Raw genomic sequence first — 27,041 nt, forward strand, 5'->3', positions numbered from 1 at the left:
ACTAGGATGATTTAGGAAAAATCACTGATTAAATTTAACAGTGTGTATGTTGCAAATTGTCTTTTGTAACAGATTTTATTTATCTGATACAGAAAAAAGTGGTGTTTTGTACAGAGTATTTATTATGTATGTTGTATATCTATAATACACCTAAAGATGTGGAAATATCCTAAGTCTTTTTAGCTTGCATTAGTTTATCTATCTTAGATTAAAAGTTCCAAAATATTCTAAATTGAAAACTTTTAAAAATCGTACCGATTTAGAAACTTATCAAAAAAAAAAAAAAAAAAAAAAAAAAAAAAAAAAATCCTACCGAGTGTTTCAAATGCAATGGAAATTAAAAGATGACCTTTCTTTAGCCAGAAGTCACTTACACTCGCACCCTCCCAAAAGCACGGTGCAGATGCAGCAGGCGTTGCCCGGGTGGACGCGCCGGGGTTATCGAGCGCTGGCGCCGCAGCCGCAGCAGCGCGGGACAGCGGCCCCGGCCCCGCCGGGCGCGCCCCTGCTCGGCCTCGGCAAGAGCCGCTCCCGGGCGGCGGCACCGCCACGGGGACCGAGCCTGCGGCCGCAGCGCTGCCTCCTCCTCCCCGCGGGAGCCGCTCCGACGGCACCGGCTCCCGCGCCGGGCCGAGAGCGGCTCCCGGCAGCCGGGGCGGCCGGCGCTGGGGCCGGGCCGGCGGCGGGGCCGAGCCCGCCGTTCCCGCCCCTCGCGGCCCCTCACGGCCCCCGCGGGGCGGGGCCAGCACCGCCCGGCCCCAGCGGCTCCCGGCTCCCGCCGCGGGCTTCGGAGGGAGCGGGGGCCGTGCCCCAGCTATGGCCGGGCGCGGAGCGCCGCCGAGCCGCGGCCTCGCTCCGTCCGTGCTCCTCCTCACCTGGCTCTGCGCGCCCCTGCTCGGCCAGCCCGGAGCCTCACGCGAGGGTAAGGCGGCTCGGGGCGGCCCCGGGGTGGGGTGAGGGTCGGCGGAAGAAAGGTGAAAGGCGCTCCGGTGCGGAGCCGGGAGGGTGTCGGAGGGGAGGGCTCGGCCGGCCGGGGGTTCCGAACCCAGCCGGGGCTGTGCCGGGGATGGAGCGGGCGGTACCGCGGCCCGGGGGTCCGCGGGCGCCGCTGCCCTGCCCGGCCGTGCCCGGCTGGGAGCGGTTCGTGAGGGAAATGAGGCGGGATTGTGCGGGGGGGAGCAAGCTGTCGGAGATGGGGGTCTCTGCGCGCCGTCAACTTTTTCCCGGACGAGGTTAAGGTCAGGCTGGTGCCGGTGCGGTGGCGGCCGCTGAGGGAGGATCGCAGGGCTGCGCTGGCTTTGGGAAAACGAGCGGGACTTGCGGAGAGCGCTGTCAAACGGGCTCACCGGGGCTGCCCCCTCGCCGAAGAGGGGCAAAATGTCTCTGCTAAACTACAGCTTTTCAGGTGCCTTATCAGTCTTGGATGCCTCACATTTCGTTACTTTACGCACGTTTTCCTAAATGCGTATATATATATATAACACTTTAAAGATCTCCGCTGCCATAGCTTTCGGTTCTTAATCTCACTTTTTGAGAGGAGGTGCAGTTGTAGGTTTGTGGTGCATGCTCTGCATCTGGTACGGAGGTAAACTTGCAGAATCTGTTTTAATAACTGTAATTTCGCGTATGCACGTGAGATTGCACATGAAAACAACTCCCTTAAGAATTTTTAACACAACTCTCTTTAGTTTGGTCGTGCATCCTTTCTTAGACTTCAAAAGAGGCATTCTCATAATTAATTCAGGATTTAATTTTCTGAGTTGAAGGATGTAAAACAGTATGTGAAGCTGGAGTGTTTAAAGAATTACACAAAGATTAAAGGAGCAAAATCACGGCTCTTCCACAGATTTATTTAGAAACAGTTGTTTCAAAATGTTGCACTCACATAATTTGTAAGTACATTCCCATGAGTTTTGCAGAATGTCTTGAAACCATTACTACAACAATTAAAGGCAGATAGAAAATTAATGAAAGATAAATTTGAGTGTTTTTTTATATTAAATGAAGATTGAAAAAGTGGTTGTAAATATGGTTTATGGAAAGTTGATTGTATCAACATCTAGGTTTTAATTCAGCCTACAGATATTCAGTCTGTTGTTGCTGAATGTGATTTAAAAGACTATTCTTTGTCCCAGCATTTGGAAAAGTAGTGTTTTTCCTGTTCTTCGTGACAGAAGATGCAAAATTATTGTGTTACATTATATGATTTATATGACTGCATGGAATTGCAGTCAGGGTAAGCCAGGTTTTGTCTTTTGGCACAAGCCAGCAGTTTTGACTTCACTGAGAACTGATTGTATACAGTGAGGCTAAAGTTTCTTTTCATAACTCGTTTTTTCAAAAATAAAATGAAATTTGCAATAAGAGTGCTTGTGAATTAATTTGATATTTCCTTCAGTTAATAGCGAACCAGTATTTTATCTTGGCTAACTCCGAATGTCAGGAGAAAATACTTGCTGATTTAAAATACAGTCAAAGTATATTTTGTTCTTGCTCTGAATTTTCAACTAACAGGTGAGACTTGAATGCCCAGATGGAGTTGAGGTTAACAAGAACCTCTAGCCTAGCCCTGCTGTGCTGTGCTGCAGACCTGTGATGGTGTTTCCCTGGCGCTTCATGCACCCAAGCATTTTCCACTCAGTTTAACAGATCAAATCCTTCTCCCTACCCAACAGGAAGCTGCAAACCTTCCTGCTTGTATGGGTTTCTTGTGATTTTTCTTTTTAAATATTTTGTGCTTTCTTTAGAGGTTCTTGGGGGGATAAATGTGAGCATTGGTTCGTGGAGAAATGCCTGTGTTGATTTGTAGAAGGAACTGTGGAAGGAAGTACTTGCATAGTTTCCCACTTTTTAGAATGGCAGAACCTGGGGTTTGTGTGATATTACAGGTTTTGAAATCTCCTTATCTGGTTTTGAGCAATGTGGCTGATTTCTGTGAGCTGTAGGATTCTGTGTTCCAGTGTATCCAAGACTGGAATGGAGCTGAATGGGCAAAACACTCCTGAGGCAGAAGGTAAGGCTGGTGCCCAACGTCTGCAGCACCCAGGGCTGCACTGGCAGCTTGTGAGAAGCCTTGACCTGTTTCTTATTTCCATAAGGTCTTTTTTACATACATTTCGGATTTGTGTTTAATTCCATGACACATAGCCTCTAAATTTAGAAATGGTTCTACTTATCAGGTTCTACATACTTGTCCTTCCTTGTGCTCCTTGTGCCATCTGCACTTCTATACACCCCTTTTGCTGCTTGCTTTCAGCATTCCTCGGTGCTGACTCCACAGTCCATCTTCAGTCTTTACTGACAGGCCAGCAAACAGTGAAAATGATGGAATGATTAAAAGTGGTACAAAGAGAGATGATAAAATCCTGGATCTGTTACAGCAATGTCCTCCTGCCTTCAGCATGACAGGATTTTTCCCCAGGGCAGGCTGACATGAAGCAGCCTTTTCCCGTGGCCCGGCCGTCGGGCAGGGAGAAGGATCCCAGTTCTGCCTGTGGGAGCTGAGTGGAGCACGTTTGTGTGTAATGAGCTCGGGAGGAAGTGCTGCAGCACAGGCCTGCAGTTACAGCTGCGGGTGACTGTCACTCTCATGTCACAGTCATGTCCCTAGGGAGGTCAGGAAGCTGCTTGGCACGTGGTGTGGACTGACCCTAGAATCCATACTGCGGCTGTTCAGACAGGAATGGTTGGTGGGCTTTGGAGAAACATGAATTTCAACAATTCTTTGTGGTCCAGTTAGCTCTTTATCTAAAGACTGACTGTCAGTTCACATCTATTTCTTGGTTAGTTTGCAAACTACATGGCAGTCTTTTATGGCTACTAACCAAACTTGTACATGTATTCAGAAATATGTGCCCTAATTATACCTTGTTGCTAAGCTGTTAGGGGTAGTTTCATTCTCCTTTACAACTATCAAGTTGTAACTTTAACATTTTAAATTTGAGTTAAATGTGAAAAACACCTTCCTGCTTTCTGTGAGCAGCTCTTGTACCTCTGTGTGTATCGGTAAGTACTAAGCAGCATTGCAGTTCAAAATTCCTCACAGTTTCATATCCAATATATGTAATTTTATTTTGCTACTGGTTGGCTGAGGTTGATGTGCTAGGTAAGAGAGAAGGCACAAATCTTCCCAGTAACTTTAAAGCCACCTTTTCCATGCTTGTAGGTGTGGTGATAGGGTTTGCCTTTATTTTTTAAACAGGGGAGGAAAAGATAGTTCTGGGAAGTTCAGAATGTAAAAGCTGGCTTTTCTGACTTGCATTCAGTAAATAGAATAGAGTTGGTATTGCTGCTTTGACTTACAGACATCCTAGTTAAGATGATTATGATCTTTCCAAATGCTCGCTGTTAATTAAAAGCTTGACTGTGATTGGATTCTGGGCAATTGCTAATGCATAGAAGGAAAAATAGCCCAAAAAATTAAAGACCATGCAGAAAGTGTGACTCATGATCCTTTTCAAAGGGTCAGAGGAATCAGTATAAAAATAAAACTTCCATTTAATACATTACCTGTCTTTTCTACCTAATGAAATAATGACAGGAGATCATCTTAATAAATATACTAGAGTATTGAAGGCAGGTGTACTGTATATATTCCTTCATCTTCCAGATTTCTAAGCAAATTATTAGTTGTAGTATGTAGCAGTTAGATTTGTGGATAATAGTTTGTATTATAATACCCCAGAGTTAAAGAATGTAAGGTTAACTGCAAAGTATGGATCTTTTGCAATGTTTATTGTCCTTAGTAGTGGCTTTTTTTGTTGTAATGGTATATGATTACAAACATACATTAGTAATATATATTACTTCTGAATATGCATATTAACATTGCACTTCTAAAAAGTGATCCTTTCCTTTTCCCCATAGGCCTCCTTTGAAACTGCACCTAGTAGTGATGCAAAGAAAACCTGAAATCATTAACACTGTATTCTGTCAATTAAAAAATGCTTTGAGTTACACTGTTTAAATTAGAAAATGCTTTGAACTGCACTGTTTAATGTATAAGGACCAAGGATTGGCACTGCCAGTCTGGCTCTTAGACTCTTTATCTAAGGAAGTGCAGAGAATACAGAGTTCAAAGAAAGCTTATTATTTGGAGAAACATGGACTGTGGTGTTCCCCTATTTAAAAACAAAGATTTATGAAAATACGTCTGGGATCAAGCCTGGTATACAAACACTGGTATAACACAAGCCTATTTCACTGGTAATTCTTATAAAAGGAATAATGTTGCTAAATCACATTAAGATGCTAGGAAATTTAATCCCATAATGGTACAGTAAATTACAAAAGTATTATTCTTTTGTAAAACCCATCTTTTGTTTCTTAGCTACAACATTTAAAAAATCAGCCATTAGCAGCCCATGTGAAATTTTGACTTGAGAATGTTAACAAGATAAATAGACATGTACGTGTTTCATCATGCTATTCATGCATCTGAGGCCCATGTAATGTTTCACCCTATTTTATAAATAGTTCTTCCAAAGTAATAAAAAAGTTTGTTAAATATCTGGGGGGAAAATGGTAGAACCAAATTTTTAAACACAATGTTTTCAAGGTCAAGTGATTCATTAGAGTTTTTACTTAGCCTTTGTCAAATGCGTTCTCCAGCTACTTCAGAGTTTAAAAAAATTGAATCATTAGTTTGCTTTGTGCATAAGCATTTGTCTCCTTTGTGCAGAATTAAAATTTAGGCCATCCAACCTCATATGTGATTTAGGTGTGTCGTTTTGGGGTTTTTTGTTGCTAAATATGGACTTTTACTGTGGGGCAGTAAGAAGAGTTTAAGGTGCAAATACTAAAGAAAACGTTGTCATTGGGAGTTACCACTGAACAGTGCAGAGAGTTACCTCTGATTTAAACTGCAGAGGTTCCCTGGCCTCAATAAAATTGAAGACACACAAATACAGGGAAGCTCAGAACTGCCCTTCAAAGGCTACAGATCTTTTAAGTATTTTTTAGTACTCTGAGCTGGTGGCTGGGGTGAGTGTTGCCTTAATCTCTTGCCATCTGATTTAGTATGAGATTGTACTCCGAGTTGTTTGTTTGCTAATCTTGCTAGTCATAACCTCTTTCTCTTTTTCTCCAGCCAGCATAGCTACTCTGCTGCCTTAAGCCACTAAAACTGTTTTACCTGTTTTCCTCTCTTTACATTTTTTCCTCTTGTCATCAGCTCTTCACCATTTTTTAACTGATGTTAATACAAGGAGTAACTAAGAACCACAGCCCCTTGTTGTAATCTTAAAATCATAGATACGTGGAAAAGAGAGATAAAACATATGCAGTCTGTGTAACAAATTATTTGAATGGCCATATTAAATAAAATGTACAAGGTAGGGGTTATTACTTATTTTGGTTTTGCCAAGTCTTAATAAACTCATACCATTCCCAGCCTCTTCATGGAGCTCTCCTTTGTTCAAGATGTCTTTTCTAGACCAGTTTGCTCCAGCGTATAAATAAAGAGAATAAACTAGAAATACTGAAAAGTGTGGATACATCTGTGATCAGGAAAAAAAAAAAAAAAGAAAGAATTGAACTGTATTGTTAGTAAATAATGGTCATTGTAATAGATCAGTGAGTGTACTCTAGGTCTGAGTATAAAATGTTTGAAAAATAATCTACGTATATAAAAGCAGTAAAGGAACATGTCGCCTTTTAGCATAGCAGAGGAGATGCTGTGTTTTAAGAGAAGCTTCATCTGGAAACAACACGTACCCTGAAGGTGCTGTATCGATGCACAGGAGGTCATCTTACAGGAACACAGAAATGGTGAAAGTGCAACTTTGGCTCTGCATTGCTTCAAGGTCAATTAATTGAGAGATAATACCCAGCTGCATAGTCAGTCTTAAATTCAGTTGAGACTTGTAACTGGAAGAGGGAAATGTAATTAATGCTAATATAAAAATCAAGTATTTATGAAATATTAGGCTGAAATGTACACAAAACCATTCATAATTCAGGAAATAGGGATATAGAAATAGAGAAATTAAGTTGTGTCTTCAGGAAGCATTCTTTTGGATGTCTGTAAAACGTAAGGCTTGGCAAATCTGTCTATAGTTACAAATAAGAAAAAATCCTTGGCTAATGAGGAGATACTGAACCAGTTAAATACATTTTTGGCACTTGTACATTTACAGGATAGTTTGTATATGTGCAGCATTCTGTTGCTGGATCCTTTCTGGCAGCAGTTCTTATGTCCTGTGTGTTTTGCTGTATCCACCTGAGCTATCTCAGCAGTATGGTGTAAGTTGCCCATCCGTTCTTTGCACATCCCACAAATCAGAAAGATTTGTATTTTGAAACAGAAGGGTGACCTGTCTTAAAACCCAAATGTTGATTTGGCCCGCAGCAAGAACCATTCAGCAGCACATTAGTGTGGGGTAGGACTTGTAGGAAAAAGGGGTCCTGCTGCTCCCACTGTGCTGATCCTACATTAAGCTACAATCTGCTTTTGCTGCTACTATGACACTTCACAGAAATCTGGTTAGTGTGTAAAATAATAATATTTGTACTGGACTGCTGCACACCTGCAGTGCCAAAGGAAGGGAACTGCTTTGCTGAGCTCTGCAGTGCTTTGGGTGTTTCCACCAAAGGACTTGTACATGGAGCCTTTTGCAGTGCTGCAGGAATCCACTGCTGTCACACTTTGATGAATGCAAGGGAACTTAAAACTTAGGCTGTCCATCTTCGCTTGTCTAGGCTGCAGTCATGTGGGACTGGGTTAGGTCAGTTCAAATTAATGGCTTAAGTGGTGCTAGCCCAGCCTCTGCCACAAATGCCAAGTCATGGAAGTGTTGGTCAAACTCTGAGGTTTGTGGGAATGAGAACTGATACCCTGTGCAGGTGTGACACTACCTGACATACAGCGTAGTCATCCCAGGCAATTCTAAAGTCCTAATCCTCTTCAGTGTCTATGAATCGCTGATTTACTGAATGTTGATGGTAATGAACTTCAAGTAGACATTATTTATGCTGCCTTAAATTGATACTTTGTTTCCTTTAGCTTATTTTATGAGAAAGATTAGATGCCACCAATGTTTTTTCTGCTTGTATCCTTCCTAGTTGATCTACTTCTGCTGTGTTGACTAGATTCATCTCCTCTCCAAACAAAGTAATGTTAATCTTTTAAATCTCTCCTTGTATGGATGACCGTCTCTGGTTTTAATCTGTTTATGACATTCTCTGGTGATTTTCTGCTTCTGATATATCTTTTTTTAGATGGATGCTGTTAGTGAGCACATGATTTCTAGAGAGGTTGTGCCATAGATTTATGTAATAGCATAATATTTTAAGTCTGCATTTCAAGGAGATGGTGGTGAGCGCCTTTCTTTTGTTTAGGCTGTGCCTTAAACTGCTGATAATAGTTGCTTGGTGTTTTTTTTTGGTAGTAGTTCCCTTTTTAATTTCATTGATGAGTAGTAAAAATCTTTATCTAGAACATGTCAGTGTTTTCTGGTGGCCATTCTGACTTACGTCTGGGGATTGGAGACCCTTCCATGGAAGGTGATATGTGTAGTTTGTGCTTCCTGAGACAGCAGCCATCTTCAGGTCTTTCACAACACCTTTGAAAGCTGTTCTTACTCAAGTTATTTAGCTAGACTCTGATCTTCTCTTTTTTCCTCCCCTCTCTCTCCATCTTCCCCAAAATGACCCCTTGAGAGCTATGAAAAAGAACTAGAAAGGTGCATTCCAGTCAGTGTAACATTAGAATGGGTAGAGAGTCGGCTGGTAAATAGTGTGGCATATGCATCTAAGATACAAAACAGCATGAGGGAAAGTGCTCTGCAAGTGCAGCAAAATGTATGCACGGTAAATGTGCCCAAACATTAGAAGAAACACATTAAACATGAAGAGACTGAAGTTTCAAACTGAATTGCAAGTTATGCAATATACTACAGACGTGTAATGTGGATGTAGGTTGACAGAACTTCAGTCCCTCACAGATCAGCTTTTGGTTTTAGAGGAATTCAATAGTTGCATGGCATTGGGTAAAGGATATAAGAGCTTTTTGTCTGCTGAGATTATCTTAATGTTCTTGAGTCATCAATTTTAGAAGCGTGATAATGGCATGAGGATGCTGATAAAACCAGGTAACTTCATAAAATTCTACTTCCATGACCTTGGGCATGCTTCTAGAGAGAAAGGGATGAGATGAGAAATTGAACTCTGCATAAAAAAAGCTTGTTTGGACACAAGAATGCAGATGTATGCTGCTCATTTGAATCAATGTTAACAATTTTTTTTTGTTTTCATATAGCTGTATCTGAACCTTCTTTTATTGCTAAAAGTGAAGATCGTTTGTTTAAGCATTTATTTGAAGACTATCAAAGATGGGTTCGTCCAGTGGAACGTTTGAATGACACAATAAAAATCAAGTTTGGCCTTGCAATCTCTCAGCTAGTAGATGTGGTATGTATGGTAAATAAGTTGTATTTTTTTTCCACTAACTTTAAAAGGAGCATAATTTCATGTGAAATAATTGTGCCTGTTAAACACAATAGATTAAGCATCTTAAATTATTATCTGTGTAATAAAAATGCCCTTTAGATGAATATATAATGTTCCCATATAAACATACTTAGTGATTAGAATGTTTTCAGCAGTCTGTTTTGTTAAGTTACAGACCTCTGTGAACTAAAGCAGCTGTTTCCTATGGATAGATTATTTTTTGTGATACATGTTTTATTTTACAGGATGAGAAAAATCAATTGATGACAACAAATGTATGGTTGAAACAGGTATGTGTCAAATATTGATGAAAATTTCTGAAGCTCCATAACTGCAAATCAAAATTTAGGAGAAACTCTTCTAGTAAATTGTATATTCAAAAAATTTAGTTCCTGCATGAAATTTTATTTCACATAGTATCTTTATAGAATGTCGCTGGGGGAAAAAAAAAAATGTAACAAACCTCTTAAAAAACCATAACAACAAGGTAAATAAAAATTCACCAAATTAAAAGCAATATGATATGGCATTGCATGGCCATTTAATATACCAAGGTGTATCTATCCAACCATTACGGTCTGGGTTCTCGGGCTCTCTAGGTGTCCCAGATAGCCATGTCCTGCTAAGCACAACCTGTCCAGGTGTCCCAGGCAGGCTCCCAGCCACAGGCAAGCTTAGCAAGCAGCTCAGCTCTTAAGTGAGATCACTCTTTGGTGAATTCAGCTCTTCAGTGGTTTCAGCTCTCTGCTTGCTAAGTGCCCCGGGCAGACGCGGGGAGGGAGAGGGGAGAAGGCTGTGTGAGGTTCCACGGAGGTGTCTTTATGGGCAGCGCCTGCGAAGGGTTCCAGTGACAGCTCTGCTGCCAAACTGGGCAGAAATGGGGCTTTATATGGGTGCAGAGGTGTTGGAAATTGTCCAGTAGCCAGGGTCGAGGTGGATATGACCTATGGTCTTACAGAGAGACAGCAAGGGTCCGAAGGCAGAAGAGGGGTCTCTTGGTCCAGTCATCATCACCAGGCATTTCTTATCTTGGGCGAGTCACCGCCAGGGAGGCCTTGCAGGGCCTGTGGCTGCTACATCCAGCCATAAATTGCTGCTTCAGTACAAAAGTTTTCATTCAAAAGCTTTATTAAGAAAAGTATGGTTAGTGTATCGCTCTGTATAATATTTTTTGAGGTCTTTTTCCTGTGGGATATTTGAAATTATTGGATGTACATTATTGTAGAATTCCAGTTTCAAAGTTGAATATGCTTTCTGGAAGGAAATACTTTTTTCTCTTGAGAATATTTGGGTTGGGGCAGGAAAAAGCCTCAAGCTTTGTAATTGTGAGAGTCCAGTGCTAAACTTAATTGCCACTATTTACTTAGGTAATGCTGCTCACAAATCATTCTTGATTCAACTGAGAAGAATCTTTGCAGATGCTGGGTATACTTACTAGTTTATGGAATTATTTTTGTTTGGGCTAGTTCTTTTCTGTTTGTTTATTTGATTTTTTTTTCCTTTTTCTTCCCATTTCCTTCTTTTCAATAACTGTAATTTTAGGCGAAGTTTTTATTTTTAGGAAAACTTTGAGATTAGTCAGCAAATGTGAGATGGCCATGTGGGCTGATGATTCTTTGTGCCCTCTTTAATAGCTTCTGCAGATCTTCTTGAAGTTGAACCAGTTTTAAGAGTTGGAGCACGATGGGTTTTTTTGTATAATGAAAATGTTTAAATTGCTTCTGATTAGCTTCCAGTCATTGGTATTCATCCAGAGCAAGCTTTTTTAAAATTTAATTTATACAATTAAATTCAATTATAATAACTCTTACTTATAAATACATGCTCTGAAAAAGGAACATCATATCTTAAGTTCTGTACAGAAACATTGTCAAGTAGCTCTTATAACAGAAAACAAATACTGAATGACATAACTGCATGTCTGTTCAGCAACTTCATTGTTTTATGCACATTTTAGTTCAGTTTGATTGTTGTTAATTGCCCTGTTATCTGTTTTCATCTGGTATCACCCTGCTGAAATCCACTTCCCAATAATAATGATTTTTACATCTCACATATCCACAGGAATGGATAGATGTAAAATTAAGGTGGAATCCTGAAGACTATGCTGGAATAACATCTATCCGTGTCCCATCAGATTCTATTTGGATTCCAGATATTGTGCTCTATGACAAGTAAGGTTTGAATCTTTTCATACAAAATGCACTTACTTTATAACTTTGCTGGCCAAAGTGCTTCTATGAGGCTCAGTGGATAGACATAATGTGTACATTTATTGGGCTAAGAACCTGTGGAAGAAATTGCCTCTGAATGCAAATAGACTTTGTTGCCATGTTAAATGCTCAAATGTTTTGCTTTTCTTCTGAATGGAATTCAGTCCCTCTCACACATTTTATTGTGTGAACTTTTTTATTTATTGGAGAAAAATGTCTTGCACAGTGCTGGGTATAGTGTAGTGTGATGAGAGGGAAGTAACTAATTTATGCTGCTGTAGGTTATATTCAGCATGGAATTAAAGTCAAGTACGTTTAACTGTAAGGGGGGGTTGGGTTGGTTTTGATTTTTTTTCTTTTGAAAATAAACAGATCTCAGAAACAAGAACTACTGAGTTAGCCTTTCTGCACAACTCAGGTGCACATACAGTGCTTTTACATTTCCTGACTTGTCAAGTCAGGCCGTTAAATAAACGATAAAAGGCCGTTGCAGTGATTGTAAATTCAAGTTTGGGCACAAGTATTATTTTACCTGTTTCGTGACTATTTTTCTTCAATAATTATGATTTGGCTGAATTTAAAAGCACTTATTCTGTCTTACTAATAGAAACACCAGAGCTGGGTCATGCTGTTAAAGATCAGAATTTTACAGTCCTTTCATAAGACATTGGGACCGTAGAAAGTTGCACAGATCTTTTCAGGACTTGAAAATATTCTTCAATCTTCCAAAGCTGCTTACCTTTGTTAGCTTCAGATTTGAGGGGAAAAAGTTGACTATGAAAACAACACAAAATTTTTGCTATCAAGGGATAGACAGCTGAAATGACAATAACAAAGCATAATTTCTTCTTAAAAAACATCCCCACACCCCACATTGTAATTGCCTGCATTTATCTTTCTTCTTTCAGTGCAGATGGACGTTTTGAGGGAACATCTACAAAAACAGTGGTGAAATATGATGGCACCATTGCCTGGACTCCACCAGCAAACTACAAAAGTTCTTGTACTATTGATGTAACATTCTTCCCCTTTGACCTTCAAAATTGCTCAATGAAATTTGGTTCCTGGACTTACGATGGTTCACAGGTTGATCTAATTCTTGAAGATTATGATGTTGACAAAAGAGATTTTTTTGATAATGGAGAATGGGAAATAGTGACTGCAACAGGAAGCAAAGGAAACAGGACTGATGGATGCTGCTGGTATCCTTTTGTTACATATTCATTTATAATTAGACGTTTGCCACTTTTTTACACTTTGTTTCTCATTATTCCTTGTATTGGGCTTTCATTTCTAACTGTCCTTGTCTTCTATCTTCCTTCAAATGAAGGTGAAAAAATTTCACTCTGCACTTCAGTACTGGTATCTTTGACTGTTTTTCTTCTTGTTATTGAAGAAATTATTCCATCATCTTCTAAAGTTATCCCGCTCATAGGAGAGTACTTGGTGTTTACTATGATATTTGTGACCTTGTCCATTGTGATCACTGTCTTTGCTATCAACATCCACCACCGCTCCTCGTCCACACACAACGCCATGGCACCCTGGGTTCGCAAGATATTTCTGCACAAGCTGCCCAAGCTGCTCTGTATGAGAAGCCACGTCGACAGGTACTTTGCTCAGAAGGAGGAAACAGCAAATATGAACGGATCAGAATCATCCAGGAACACCTTGGAAGCAGCTCTGGATTCCATCCGCTATATTACGAGACACGTGATGAAGGAGAATGAAGTTCGCGAGGTGGGTGTGTTAGTCCTGCTCTACTGATTTTGTACAAGTGCAAATTAGAAAACCAAGGGCTTTACTGTGCAGTTGCATATTAAAGACGTGCTACAGATTCCCAGCTTTTGGACTTTGCTGAAAGTTGTGTTGTTGTTTCCACTGGAAAAAAGTGCAAATATGGTACAATACTGAGAATATTTGGCTGATACAGTACAGTATTTGGGGTCTTCAAAAGTCTTTTGCTGTTTTTTTGAGAAGTTCTTGTCATTAGTTACACATTGTGAGACACTTGTCTGTGACAAGAGCATGTACTGTAACTGTTCCCTACAGCACTTCTGAGATGACAGGAGAAGGAGCTCTTTTTCACTTTAATTGAAGGCTATCTTGAAAAACGCATTTGCCTTATATTTTCCAAATAGATACTGCCAAGACTTGTCTTGCAGCTTTCAATTCTGAATAAAAACAGTTTGAGTGCTCTAAGTTATATTAGTTTAAATGCAGGCTATAGCCATATGTTGGCCATTTTGTGCTCAGTCCATTGAAACATGGACTCAATGACTTCCTAAGTGTTCTCTTCTACCCTTACTATTATTTGTCCCTAAGTTTTATTAAAATATGTCAGAGGCTTTTTTTTAGTGTCAGAATGAATTTTCACTCTTACCCTTATCTTAATTATCCTTAATGAATGTTTACAATGTTTGTGTAAGAGCATTAGAAATCTGTTTTCTTTACATGCTCTTCGAGCTAGCACCATTGGTACATCAGAGACTTAAATGCTATTTCCAGTCTAATGTAGAAGTTTGTAGAAATACAGAAGTTTGTGGTGTACTGTCTGTTCCTGATGGCAAAGCCTGAGGTTCTTTCAGTCTATATGGGAATTGCTGCCTTCAGAAGGCTCTGTTTGCTGAGAGTGTGTTCTCCCATACGAGACTAGGAGCAATGTGCCTCCTCTGATGTGCCTTCTCAGGACTTGATTCTGACATTGTCACAAGGGACGCGGCCTAGATTTTTAATAAATGTATCTGCTGTACTGTTAAAGCAGCATCTGCATTGTATGAACAACAGAAATAGAATAGTTTGCTATTAAATACATAATTTCCTGTAAATTAAGGGTTGACTGTTAGGGACACGTAGTAAGTATTTTGTTTTTCAAGTGTAATGTTGTTACTATAAACCTTGGAAATTAATTTACAGCTGACTGGGGATTCAGTTGTTTTATTATTACTGGGCTCCAGAGAATGCAAGCTTTAATTGCAAAAGTTGTTAATAAGCACTAGACAGCTAGTGCTATTGCAGCCTTACATCTTAGGAAGCATTAAGCTTGGGAAACATGGATAGCTCCAGTTCAAATCCAAGACAATTGTTTGGCAGGGTTTTAATTTGCTTGCACAATTATATCTTCAATACTTGCACAACTATGTATAGATATGAATAATTTTATCAAAAAGGAAAGTATTCTTGAAACTACTGTCAGTATTCTCCCCAGTGTATAATTCTTTGCAGCTTTCAGCAATTCTTTGTAACACAACAGCTGCTCTGTACTAACAATAAAAAAAAATTTATTTACTACTTGGGAGGTTTGGTTTTGGTTTTCTGGTTAGTTTTTTGTTGCGGGTTGGTGTTTTTGGTTGTTTGGAGTTTTTTTACAACTTTTGCTTCCAACTCCTGCTTGGGAGTTCCACGTCATGATGTCATGTGCCATGTATCCTGCAGTATGTTAGAAAATGGCAGGCCGGTCTCATCTGCATCGATGAGGATGTTTGGTGCTCCTCAGGGTCAATTTCTGCATCAAAATCTACATAGTTTGTCAATCTTCACAGAGGGAAGCTTGCTTCATTTCTAACTCCCAATATAATTATAAACTATTGTTCCAGAGGGTTATTGTAGGGACATGGTTGGAAAAAGTGTACCTTGAAATAACTAAGAATTGCAGGATTTGGTACTGTATTTTCACCTGTTCTTGCACACACTGACCAGCTCATGTGCTCTCTGTTTTAGGTTGTTGAAGACTGGAAATACATTGCTCAGGTGCTTGATCGAATGTTCTTATGGGCTTTTCTTCTGGTTTCAATAATTGGATCACTTGTGTTATTTATTCCTGTTATTCATAAATGGGCAAGTATAATAGTCCCTACCCACATAGGCAGTGCAAATGCATAAAGTATTTTTGAAGCTGTGTCCTACTGACCTGGCTCTAAGTTTTGCAGTAGCTCTATTTCCATGCATGTTCTTTGTAGGCATGTTTCTGGTAGAGTGAAAAAAAAAAAAAAAAAAAATCCAGAACTAGAAAATTAGGTTTATCTTAAAGCATGGCATTCCCAGGACACGTAGAAGTCAGTTTGCTTATTGCCAGTGTACTGAGTTACTGCCAAGCGAGGTCAGAATTAAAAGAACCTTTTCAAGCCATGGCATGTATGATTTATCAAAAAAGCAGACACTGACACCTACTGTGATATAGAAGGATTTCAATTTTTTAATGATGATCACTGTAGTCCAATTATTAAATTACTATATAAATCGTTATACTGAATAATAAATATTTGCAATTACACAGTAGAGTTGCTTATTTCAATTTAGTATATAAAGGTGAATTTTCATCTGGTCTCTTCAGTGTGTTGTAGAAGTCTGAAATTTTGCCAGAGTGATTTAAAATAATAAAAATATAAGTTAAACTTCCTGTATATATAATATACAACTAAGAACAGCAATTTGGCCATATTTGGCCTTTGTAAATTTTCAGTGGAATTTGCTGCTAAATTTTAAAGTTTGTTAATTCTGTGATACCAACATGAGCATTTAATAAACCTTAAAATGCCTAAAGGATGTGTGTATATTGATGTCTCCATCAGCTTTGGAAAGGAAGGCAAAGGCAGTTAACTGAGTTCCCAAGGTTCATAAGTATTCTAAGGGGCTGGAACATTCAGATTTCTTTATTCTTGATGAAGAATTTGATACAGTGTGTTAGTTTGCAGACATGTTCATTATTTCCTGTATCTGGGTGTTTCTCAGAATTAAGATTTTAAGCACAGGCATAAGGAATTTGTGGAGTGACTCTGTTGAGCAGGACAGGAACAGAGAACTCCAGATCAGAAGGCAAAGAAAATGAGCTCTCTCTTTATTTCAAATGTACCACTCTATATATAGAGAACATCGAGAAGACGAATTTCATTGGTCTTAGAGTAAAAACATCCCACACCATTGGTGGGCAGTGAATGACACACAGTAGCAGAACATATCTATAAACAATGTGAATAACAAGATTAGAGAATTATTTACATTCTTTCCCAACTGTTTCCCAGGCTCTTGCCTGGTTAGAAAACCTTCCTCTTTCTCTCTGACTGAGCTGAGAATACCCACAGTGGAGTGTCTTTCTGAAGAAAATGGGTTATGAATTACTCCGCTGTGGAACCAAATGGAGATGATTAATGATTTTCACATTTGTTTAACTGAACTTAAGAGAGCTGCCTTGGATTAGTTCTTTCACTTTAAAAACCATATGTAACTCTAAGCAGCAAGGACTTAGAGTTTTCCGTATTTCCTTTTTCCGAAGATCATTGAAAATGAGCTTGCAATTTTTCAATTACTCCATTGAAATATATTCTTTACAGTGATTCCAATGCTACCTTTCTTCCTTTCTTAATAGCTCTGTTTCTGGAAAAGACTCTAAAATAGTTGGGTGTTTTCCTACACGAGAGTTTTTTCAGTGTTGTTCATAATATAATTGCATCCTGTAGGCCTAATACAGGAGTAGAGCAGGCTAGAGCAAATCTTAGGAAGTTTGTTTGCTTAAATTAGTACATGTATAATAATATGTTTAGGTGAGAAGTTTTAGTGTAAACTGTGGTATCTTCAATAATTTTAAGTTTTTATAGTGCTTATAAATTTGAATAACAGATATATATTTCTCCCACACTCCCTCCCAGATCTCCTTTAGAAAAGTCCTGCACTGATTATAGTAGTGATTACTTATGTCGTAATTTATATCTAATTGAATATTTATTTCAAAATGTTTTAATCTGCAAGACATTCTTGGTTTTGTGTAGCTTTTAAAGCTCATAGGTAGGGAAATTATATCAGGCAGACCTTTTTTTATAATAATAGTTAGGGAATTATTCTTCTTCATTTACACAACTACATCTGACATTGGATATCCATGTTTCCTCTATTCCCATCATAATTTGCAAGGTGAATTTGCAAAGATTATCTGTTTTAATTAATTAATGTAAGAGCTTTAACTTCACAGTATTACTGAGGTTAGACAATCCATCAATGACTTTTCCTGTGTGCATGTTGCAGAAATACTTCAGATAGCTTGTTTCCTCTTCAAATACAACATTTCTTTTTAAAGTCTTCCACAGGTTTGAATTACTGAAATTTATTCTTAACTGTAGAGAAAGCAAAGTGAGCACAACTGTAGATTAGATACATATCTTATTTTTTTAACTCCCCATTTCATGTCTTTCCCCTTGCTAAATTATGTCTCCAGGCTGCCCAGTTACATCATGATGGGCAGCACATTGTCCAGTGGAGTCACTCTCTTTATTATTATAGTAACTCAGTTTTTGCAAAGGCATGGATTTCTTTTAGTGACTTCTAGTCTGATCATGATAGATTCAGATAACACAGTTGACACTGGAGTCCTTGGGGTCTTCTGCTTATCAGGTGTGTCTGAAACAAAAGAATGTTAATATACTCAGAAGCATGAACTTTTACGTCTGTAACTTACTGCTGAATGTATTGAACTGTAGGTAGTACTACCTTATATAGATCTCTGTCACTCGCTCAAAATAAATGAAAAAAAGGGCACAATTTTCAACAGTTTGATTATTTTTATTTTCATAAATATTATATCACTTGATACACTGTATTTCCACAAAGTTTTCGGTTTGGTACAGAGAGAACAGTTCGTATTTTTTAAAAATATTATCTGATTACAGTGTTTTGTTGCATTCTTTATTCATGCTCTTAAATAATCTGCAGTTACTGATTAAAAAAAAAAAAAAAAGAAGCTATATATGCCTAAGCAACAATTTTAGCACACTTTACAGGACTATTTTTCTCTATCTGCCTTACCTTGGCATAAAACGCTTCACTACAGCAGGATGCCTCTGTATCCAAAGTGCTCTGTCTGAGTATTTTGATCCTTTGCATCACTTGCAGACTGTCTTATTGTGTGTTTTACTTGTACACAATTCTAAACATCATTAGGTTTGAGCAGGTTTTTTTTCCGACAGCCTTCACATACATTGCAATCTAGGGATACACAGAATTTACTTTATGGCTGCTTTATCACCATCATCTGTTATTTACCTATCTGTTTTCCCTTTGTAACAAACCCCTCCTCAGTCCTTTCTTGCCGTTGTGTGGGTCAGTTTGTACAGCAGGTGGCAATGTCTGCTCTCCAGCTGTTTGGCACTTGTGCTTCCCACCTTGTATCCTTGTGAGGGTGTTAATGGAACTATGAACTCCTATGTCTATGAACTCCCTCCAGAAGATCCTGGCACGCTCTGAGGAAGCTCGGGACCGGACCACAAAACAAACCTAGTAGCCCAAAGCATTCAACTCATCTTGACGTTCCAAATGCTCGTGTAATTTTCCATTTCTTTATTAACCCCTTCTTAAATCATTCCTATAAAGTTTAACATGCTGCCTCTGTCTTCTTCAGTTATTGCAGGGAGTAGCTGTAAAGCATAGCTTGTATTACTTTGAGATTAGTTTTCATAAAGGTTCCAAATAATTCCTTTTTCCGCATTTTGAACAAAGCTGCCTTGGTCAAGTGAAGTTGAAGCCAAGAGAGATCCTTGTTCTACTACATGGAAGAGACATGAGATGCTGGGAGAGGGAGGCAGAGTTGATTGGCAGTTTTATTTGATTTCACAACATTTTATTTAATTTTTACATTTCATCTCCAGCCATCAGAGGTTGTAAAAACAATCCTGCTGTTCCTAGAATGCATACCAGGATGAAAACCCATAGAAAAATACGATCAATTACCATGGCAACATATTTCCAATCATCCTGAATCTGAAAAGAAAAAAAGAATAGCAAGTTGTCATGTTTAGTAGGTGAGTAAGTTGCATTAGCAATAATACTATTTCATACAAGAAGCACAGTTTTTTTGCAGGTAGATATCCTTATGAATGCACAACTTAGACATTTGTTTTCACTGACAAATGAATTAATCCTGAAGAAGCTTTATTTGAATATGGTCTTTGGAGCAAAGCCAAAAGCTGTTGCTTCAAATCCAAAAGGTTGTTCACCAAGAAACTGGACTTGAGGAGACACAACTTCTCTATCCCAAAAATGAAAGTGTAAAGCTTTACATTTCTAGATGAACAGGTTTCTCCAGAAAATGTTACTGAAACAGACTGCTCCTACTGGCCTTTAGGTAGTATGGAAAAAGCAAAGATTAACTGGTATATAATTATTTTTTTTACTGTATTATGTAGCACTGAAATTTGACTGTTTTCATGCATGATGTAAAATTCATCTCTGTACCCTTCATGTAAAGAGGGAACCAAGTTTCAAAAAACACCTGATTTTTCTAATTTTCTTTTATTTACAGTAAATTTTATAGCAAGAGTGACAATGAAGTATTCTATATGTTATATATTAATAGCAACTCAGTGATAATTTTTTGTTACTATTGAGATTACAATTCTTTTTTTTTTGTTTTTCTTCAAGAATTATAAGAAAAGAACTTGTTGGTTTTGAAATTTGTTCTTTTTAGCTTAGAACTTGTTTGTTAAGGGAAACTTAAAAACCCAAAGCAACCCTGTATCTTCTGTACCAACTAAATCTAAATCTAAATAGAGTTCTGATTTAAATATAAACGAAGTGAAGTTAGAATGAAGTGCTATAGTTTGGCAATTTGAAAACTGTGAGCTACTGCTCATAGTACGTTTGAGGAATATGGTAGAAAAAAAACCTTTTCATTTTTTTTTCTCCTTTATTGTATTAAAATGCAGCTTTATGAAAGATTCCGGTCCCTGTCTTGCGGAAGTTGCCTCATTTAGCTACAGCACTTTACTCTGCAGCAGCAACAGAATGAGCACCATCATCACTGTGAGGGACATTCACAGAGGGTAAGCTGTGGGAGGGAGAATATAACTTTCTAAAGGCCATAGGGTAAGCAAATTCCACTATTAAGACTATAACTTGGAAAATCCTAACTTCCACACTCACGGGATGGGTGCTTTGTTATATTCCCCTTAAAGTGCCTCACTCAGTATATATACTGTCAATAAAGAGATCACTGGGCAGCAAAGCTGCTTCTCAGTTAGGTAAGTTTAAAATTGCACATATTTGTAATACAGCTTGTGTAATTTACTGGTATAAAATAATGGTCTCTTATCGGTTTTATCTGTTTGTTTGAGGACTTTTTCTTACCAAACACTCTAATGGCAAAAGGTATCTGCAGTTTGAGTAACAGTAAAATACGTTCTTACCTCTTTCGCTTCATTCTGCATTTTCATATTTTCTGCAATGTATTTCACACTTTCAATAGCTTCTCTCATTTCTGGTGACAGAACTGAAAATGAAAGTGTAGGATCTACAGACTCAGAGCTTGAACTTCTAGTGAGATTGCCACTGAAATCCGAGAACTTTGTGCGCTGATACTGACAGCAGCTGCATGCCGTATCTTGACAAGCAAAGCCATCTTTGCAGCATTTGGTTTCAGAGCCATTGATGCAATTTAAGTTTGAGAACTCGGAAGTGAATAATGGTTTTGGCTTCTGATTATTCTCTTCATCACTGGCAGGCCTTGTCATGAACATGATCCGGGGAAGTAAGTTCAAGAAAATGGTTCTCACCCACACAGGCATTGTGTGTGTCTTGGGTGTTCTGTAGTGCACATTTAGTACAAATACTGTAATGACAATGGATAGAGTTACAAATATCATGGTGAAAAGGAGGTATTCCCCAATAAGGGGAATTACCAGGGAAGTAGAAGGTATAGTTTCTGTGATAACAAGAAGGAACACCGTTAAAGAGAGAAGCACTGATATGCAGAGTGTCACCTTCTCACCACAATCTGAGGGCAAGTAGAAAACTAATACAGTCAGAAAAGAAATCAGCAGACAGGGAATAATCATATTGATAGTGTAAAATAAAGGTAAACGCCTGATGTAAAGAGAATATGTGATGTCTGGATATATCTCTTCACAACAGTTGTATTTGATGTCATGTTTATACCCAGGAGCTTTAATTATAGCCCATTCTCCGCTCTCCCAGTAATCTTTCAGGTTCATTGTAGAGCCAATTAGAACTAAGTCAATTTTGGCTTTGTCGTAAGACCAGGAACCAAACTTCATGGTGCAGTTCTGATAATCAAATGGGAAGTAGGTTACATCTATTTTGCATGAACTTTTAAATATAGCTGGAGGTATCCAGGTCACATCACCCGTGTATTTTAAAAGGGCCTTCGTCTTGTCATCAACCTGGAAATCCCCAACTGCACTGTAAAGCAAGTAAAAATAGCAAAAATTAGAATTATCTACTCCAGGTAGTTTCATACATTCAGATCATACACATGAACTCTTTAATCTGTTTTGGGGAAGTCAGCCATTACTTGTTTACTTGGAGCTGAATTGCTCATGCAAGACTGACTTGGTGGCCATCATAAATTTGCATGGTTAAACTGAAACAAACAGCTCTGTAAACTCACCAGGGAGGAGCTGAAAGCAAATATTCTCCCTGATTAATAGCATGGCTTGGTGCAATCAATATTCAAAATGGCAAATAACAAATGAGTCTTGTAGGCCCCTTCCAACTGAATTATTTCATTGTATTCTATTCTAGATTGATCAAGCACATCAGAATTCATGGAGTGATTAGAATATTATTGGTATTTCCACCTTGTTCATGGACAGTGCAGGTAGTAACTATGGAAGGAGGGATTAAGGTTATATGTATCTTTGCATAAGGAGTGTATTTGGTAAGAGGTTATTTTAAGTCCCATTTTGCTAACTTATATGATCCAGTTGTATATATATAAAAAAAATTAAAGTAAAATTAAAGGGTAATTTGAAGTTTTAAGGCCCCTGTTTGAAAAGGTGTGTCATCACTGCTGATCCATAGACCTGAGTTTTGGATCTGTGTAGCTGAGTCCATTTCTATGAGACTTGTGTTCTTACAGATCCATTTAGTTATGGTTTGGCTCTTTACAGTTTCAGAAATTGACATCTAAAGTAAACTTTCTCTGTGGCTTTTATTTGTCAATGGTGTCAGATTGTGAATTTGACTGCTAAAAAGCTAGAATTTGCATTCCTTTCAGTTAAAGTTGTGACTCGCAGGGGCGTGTGAAGGGGAAAAGCCAAGTTCACTTTGGCCTGCTCACTTGCAGCTCCAGGTTAGAGCATCCAGTGATGCTGACATAGCTGGCATGAAGGTGAGAACAGCAATGGGGGGATGCAGGACACAGGTGCGTTGAAAAGCAGCTTTTCAGTGCATTCTGTGAACTTGCTGCTGATTTTTTTAGAGCTGGTAACATCACCCCTCTCTCCCTGAATTAAGAAGTTAAATACACAAGAGCCTTACTTGTTATACAAAACAATATCTGGCTTCCAGATCTGGCCAGATGGAACTCGGATGAATTCAGCACCTCCATAGTCTGCTGGATTCCACCGAAGCTTGTAATCATTCCAGATCTAATGATGGTAGAAATAAGTCTATGTTAGGTTTGTGAAGAAACTGAAATTCAGTGGACCAGATCTGAACCAAGTGCTGTCATACCACTTCCTGGGTTGATTTATTTTGGATACTGCAGTGTTTAGATATTTCTTTAACAAACACATATGTGTGGTGTTTGTTCATATGCAGATTGTAGGAGGGCCTAGATATCTAGACATTATATACATGTGGCTGTCCCAGGAATGCCTACTCAGTAGCTGGAACAAGCTGAAAGAAGGAATAAGACACTCTCTTCAGAGAGTGTAGGATTGTAATAATAACTTTGATCTCAAAAAAGCAGGTGTCTATGGGACAGTGAAAATAACTTCCTGGAGGCTGGTGGTGCAAGCTGTGAGCATCCATTGAGGGACCTTGGCTCAGTGAGAGCTCCAGCATGTTATGGCTCAGGCCTTTATCACTAGCACTTGTTAAACCCCATTTTAACAAACTTGAATATCAAGCTGAATGTGGGAACAAAGTTGGTTCTAAGCCGACTGAAACAGTGAGTAACTGCATTTTTAAAAATACTTTTAAACATGAAGTACACATTTTTCGTTTGTTGTCACTTTACGGGAGCTAACCAGCCCCAAGCGCCGCCGTGCGGGACCTCCGAGCCGAGGTGCTTCCTTTGCGCTGACGTCTGCCAAGGCAGCGATTTGGAAGTCTCCTAAGCAAAAATCTTGTATTTAGCGGCTGCAGCAAGCGTAGCAGCCTTGCTCTCCTCCCGTCCCTTCCCTTCCCTCCCCGTCCCCGCGGCCCCGCTCCCGTTCTGTCCCCGCCTGCCGGGCGGCGCGCCGGCCGCTGGGGGGCAGCAGCGCCCCGGGCAAGGGTTCGGGCGGCACCGCCGGCGCAGAGCGGGGGAGCGGGGTCTGCTCTGCCGGGGTCCTGTCCCGGGCTGCTGCCTAAGGATGCTCTGCCGGGGTCCTGTCCTTGGATGCTGCCTAAGGATGCTCTGCCGGGGTCCTGTCCTTGGATGCTGCCTAAGGATGCTCTGCCGGGGTCCTGTCCTTGGATGCTGCCTAAGGATGCTCTGCCGGGGTCCTGTCCCGGGATGCTGCCTAAGGATGCTCTGCCGGGGTCCTGTCCCGGGCTGCTGCCTAAGGATGCTCTGCCGGCATCCTGTCCCGGGCTGCTGCCTAAGGATGCTCTCCCGGCATCCTGTCCAGGGCTGCTGTCCCGGGCTGCTGCCTAAGGATGCTCTCCCGGCATCCTGTCCAGGGCTGCTGTCCCGGGATGCTGCCTAAGGATGCTCTCCCGGCGTCCTGTCCCGGGCTGCTGCCTAAGGATGCTCTCCCCGCATCCTGTCCAGGGCTGCTGTCCAGGGCTGCTGCCTAAGGATGCTCTCCCGGCATCCTGTCCAGGGCTGCTGTCCCGGGATGCTGCCTAAGGATGCTCTGCCGGCATCCTGTCCAGGGATGCTGCCTAAGGATGCTCTGCCGGCATCCTGTCCCTGGATGCTGCCTAAGGATGCTCTCCCGGCGTCCTGTCCCGGGCTGCTGTCCCGGGATACGTCTGTGCTCCGCGGGATCCGAGCCTGGTGCCGACCCCGCAAGCCCGGTGCTCCCGCAGCCCACAGACGCCTCGCGGGGCGGGCGGCTCTCGTGGCCCCGCGTTGCCCCGGCGGAGCGGGGAACACTCCCGCGCTGGAGGGGCAGCGAGCTGGTGCCCTCTGCGCTGTCACTGAGCGCTACTTACGTGCTTCAGCCACAAGTTGGTTTCCATGATCTGGTTGACTTCGTCCTGGAAAAGAGAGGCGTTGTCGGGAGAAGCGTCGGGCCTGCCACGTTGCCCGGCGGGCCGGTACTCACCACCTTCACCAGCTGCGACATGGACACCTCGAACTGGATGATGACGGGGTCCGAGACGTTCTTGACGGGGCGTACGAACTGGTTGTAGCTCTTGAAGAGGGCCGCGTAGAGCCGGTGCTCGGCCTCGGAGCCGCCGCAGCCTGTGGAGGGCACGGGGTGAGCTCCGGGCCAGCGCCGTGCGGGGCAGGGCTGTCCCGGTGCTGCCCTGGCTGCTCAGCATCCCTGGGATGCTGAGCCCCAGCCCCTCCCAAGCGGGGACGAGTGTGCCGTGGGGGCACTCGCTTGGGCTGCGAGGAGAGCAGCGAAAGGTAATGCTACGACACAGGTTTTCTAACACACCTCTGCAAACGAGTTAAAGAAACAGTTTCGGGGAATTACTGAGGAACTGGGGGTGCAAAGGCCTTTCCCCTCACAGTCCCAGTCCCCCAGACCTGGCAAAGGAGCAGAGGAAAGGGAAAGTGTAGCCCAACAGACCAGGCCTCTGGTAAGGGGTAAGAACGCCTCGCAGTAGGAGGAGTCCCAGGAAATGAGAAGTTTGCTTTCTAGTCTGAGTCATGATTGCGTGATTACAGTGAGGATAACCCTACTTCTTAAAATATATATTTTTTTAAAGGGTTAAAATTTTATTAACTGTTACCTTCAAAGACATAGCACACTCAAAGAAATATGCTAATTACTCCTTTGTTATTCTAAGTAGTTTTTATTTATTGTAGAGTCCTATTGTCCTTTTGCCACTCATAAATGCAGTTCATTGTACCCTGTAGCCAACAAAAAAAGCCTCAAACTGGAATTCTTAAACAAGGTACTTGACCTGTTTCAGGATGAGGTGTGAGAGCCTGTATTTTACACTGCCATTTTACTATCAACTCTCTAGGCAATAACCATCCTGACACTATTAGAAGCCAGTGACCTTTTGGTTTTAGAAGGCCATCTCTTAAACTCTCTTCTGGACAACACATGCTCATGAATTCCAACTAAAACACCAGAAAAAGTGTTTTGTCATTAATGTATAGCACTATGCAAATTTGGCAAAGGCACGAACTGAAGTCTGTTGAACATATTCTACAGTTCCTTTGAAACACAAATATGGATCTATATTAAATATGAATATTTGCAAGGACATGTTTATTTTCTGCCAGTTGTTTTTTAGTAGAGAAGGAGGGGAGGCAGAATTGTCTGCAGGTGACAGACTACACAAAGAAGGTGTTACTTTTGAATCTGCGAGACCTCACCTCTCCCTAAGACAAGGGTTCCTCTCAGGTGAAACTATTCAGCTAAAAGGTCTTTTGTTTGCTTTTGGTTTTGTTTGGTTGATTTTAACCCCTTGTGCCTTCCCTTGTTCACTTGGAGTGCAATTTTGTTTTCAGATTAGTGAAATCATTCAAGCCAACTTGCTAACTAAGAAATGAACACTTTTTAACTGCCAGTCTTGCCCATATTATTTCTTGATATCTTCTATCTCTTAGATTGAGATTTCCTGAAATAAATACCCCCCAGTCTTTTAGGTAAATAATTTTAATCCTAGATCTTAACAACTATTACAGTCAATCCCAAACTGCCAGCCTTTTTACACGGCACCAGCACCCTAATTAAATCTAGCATCCACTGTTTCTAGAGAAGTGCATTCATGTGGGGCTTTTTTGTTTAACTATTTCGTGCTTTCCATATCTGCAGAGAGATGTGCTGTTTGCAGCACGTACTTAAAGCTCTTTAATGTTGTCACTTTCTTGTCTTCTCTGCAATATGTGAGACCACACCCTTATGTGCGAGGTGCTTTTCCTTCATGTTAAAATGGCTTTATGTGTCCTGTTTGGCACCTTTAATCAGGACTAGTTAACTACTTTGTAAGGATAAACGTAACACACACACACACACACACCAACCCCCCCTCTCACGGTTGAACAACAAGCTATGTAACAGAAAGAGCTGTACCACAATTCTGTACATTTGCCCCTTCGGTTGGAGAGTGCTTCTGCACTTCTTAAAAATTATTTGCACCAAAACCATCTCCTGCTCCCCTTTTCAACCCTCCCTTCGCTATCAAAGAATAACAAATTAAGGATCACTCACCTTGACAGAGAAAGCAAACAGCAGCAGTTAGAAGGAGAGTGTTGAGGCTCTCCATGGTGTTATGAATTACTGCCCGTGCACAGAGGCTGTTGAGGATGAGCTTCGCTGG

General features: G+C 40.5%; 2 protein-coding genes across 2 annotated transcripts; one reads left to right on the forward strand and one right to left on the reverse strand.

The window, feature by feature from the left end:
* Nucleotides 1-767: 767 nt before the first annotated feature.
* CHRNA5 (cholinergic receptor nicotinic alpha 5 subunit) lies at nt 768-16,202 on the forward strand. Its single transcript, XM_053955016.1, has 6 exons — nt 768-922; nt 9,257-9,408; nt 9,693-9,737; nt 11,512-11,621; nt 12,569-13,400; nt 15,381-16,202. The coding sequence occupies exons 1-6, from the start codon at nt 817-819 to the stop codon at nt 15,540-15,542; spliced, it is 1,407 nt and encodes a 468-aa protein (XP_053810991.1). The 5' UTR covers nt 768-816; the 3' UTR covers nt 15,543-16,202.
* Nucleotides 16,203-18,257: 2,055 nt separating this feature from the next.
* Nucleotides 18,258-27,023, reverse strand: CHRNA3 (cholinergic receptor nicotinic alpha 3 subunit). The gene is made up of 6 exons (XM_053954658.1): nt 26,933-27,023; nt 24,863-25,002; nt 24,750-24,794; nt 22,923-23,032; nt 20,831-21,842; nt 18,258-19,406 (listed from the first exon to the last, which is right to left on the reverse strand). The coding sequence occupies exons 1-6, from the start codon at nt 26,985-26,987 to the stop codon at nt 19,278-19,280; spliced, it is 1,491 nt and encodes a 496-aa protein (XP_053810633.1). The 5' UTR covers nt 26,988-27,023; the 3' UTR covers nt 18,258-19,277.
* Nucleotides 27,024-27,041: the final 18 nt, after the last annotated feature.

This window comes from Vidua chalybeata, chromosome 13, assembly GCF_026979565.1.
Source record: "Vidua chalybeata isolate OUT-0048 chromosome 13, bVidCha1 merged haplotype, whole genome shotgun sequence".
Lineage (NCBI taxonomy): Eukaryota > Metazoa > Chordata > Aves > Passeriformes > Viduidae > Vidua > Vidua chalybeata.

Bases quoted from the DNA above. Each gene is read 5' to 3' on its own strand.
- CHRNA5 (XM_053955016.1), top strand. From the start codon at position 817: ATGGCCGGGCGCGGAGCGCCGCCGAGCCGCGGCCTCGCTCCGTCCGTG. The intron at 9,409-9,692 runs GTATGTATGGTA...TTTATTTTACAG, and splicing joins TCTCTCAGCTAGTAGATGTG to GATGAGAAAAATCAATTGAT. The intron at 13,401-15,380 runs GTGGGTGTGTTA...TCTCTGTTTTAG, and splicing joins AGGAGAATGAAGTTCGCGAG to GTTGTTGAAGACTGGAAATA.
- CHRNA3 (XM_053954658.1), bottom strand. From the start codon at position 26,987: ATGGAGAGCCTCAACACTCTCCTTCTAACTGCTGCTGTTTGCTTTCTC. The intron at 24,795-24,862 runs GTGAGTACCGGC...TCTCTTTTCCAG, and splicing joins TGTCGCAGCTGGTGAAGGTG to GACGAAGTCAACCAGATCAT. The intron at 21,843-22,922 runs GTAAGGCTCTTG...CTTGCTTTACAG, and splicing joins GATATTGTTTTGTATAACAA to TGCAGTTGGGGATTTCCAGG.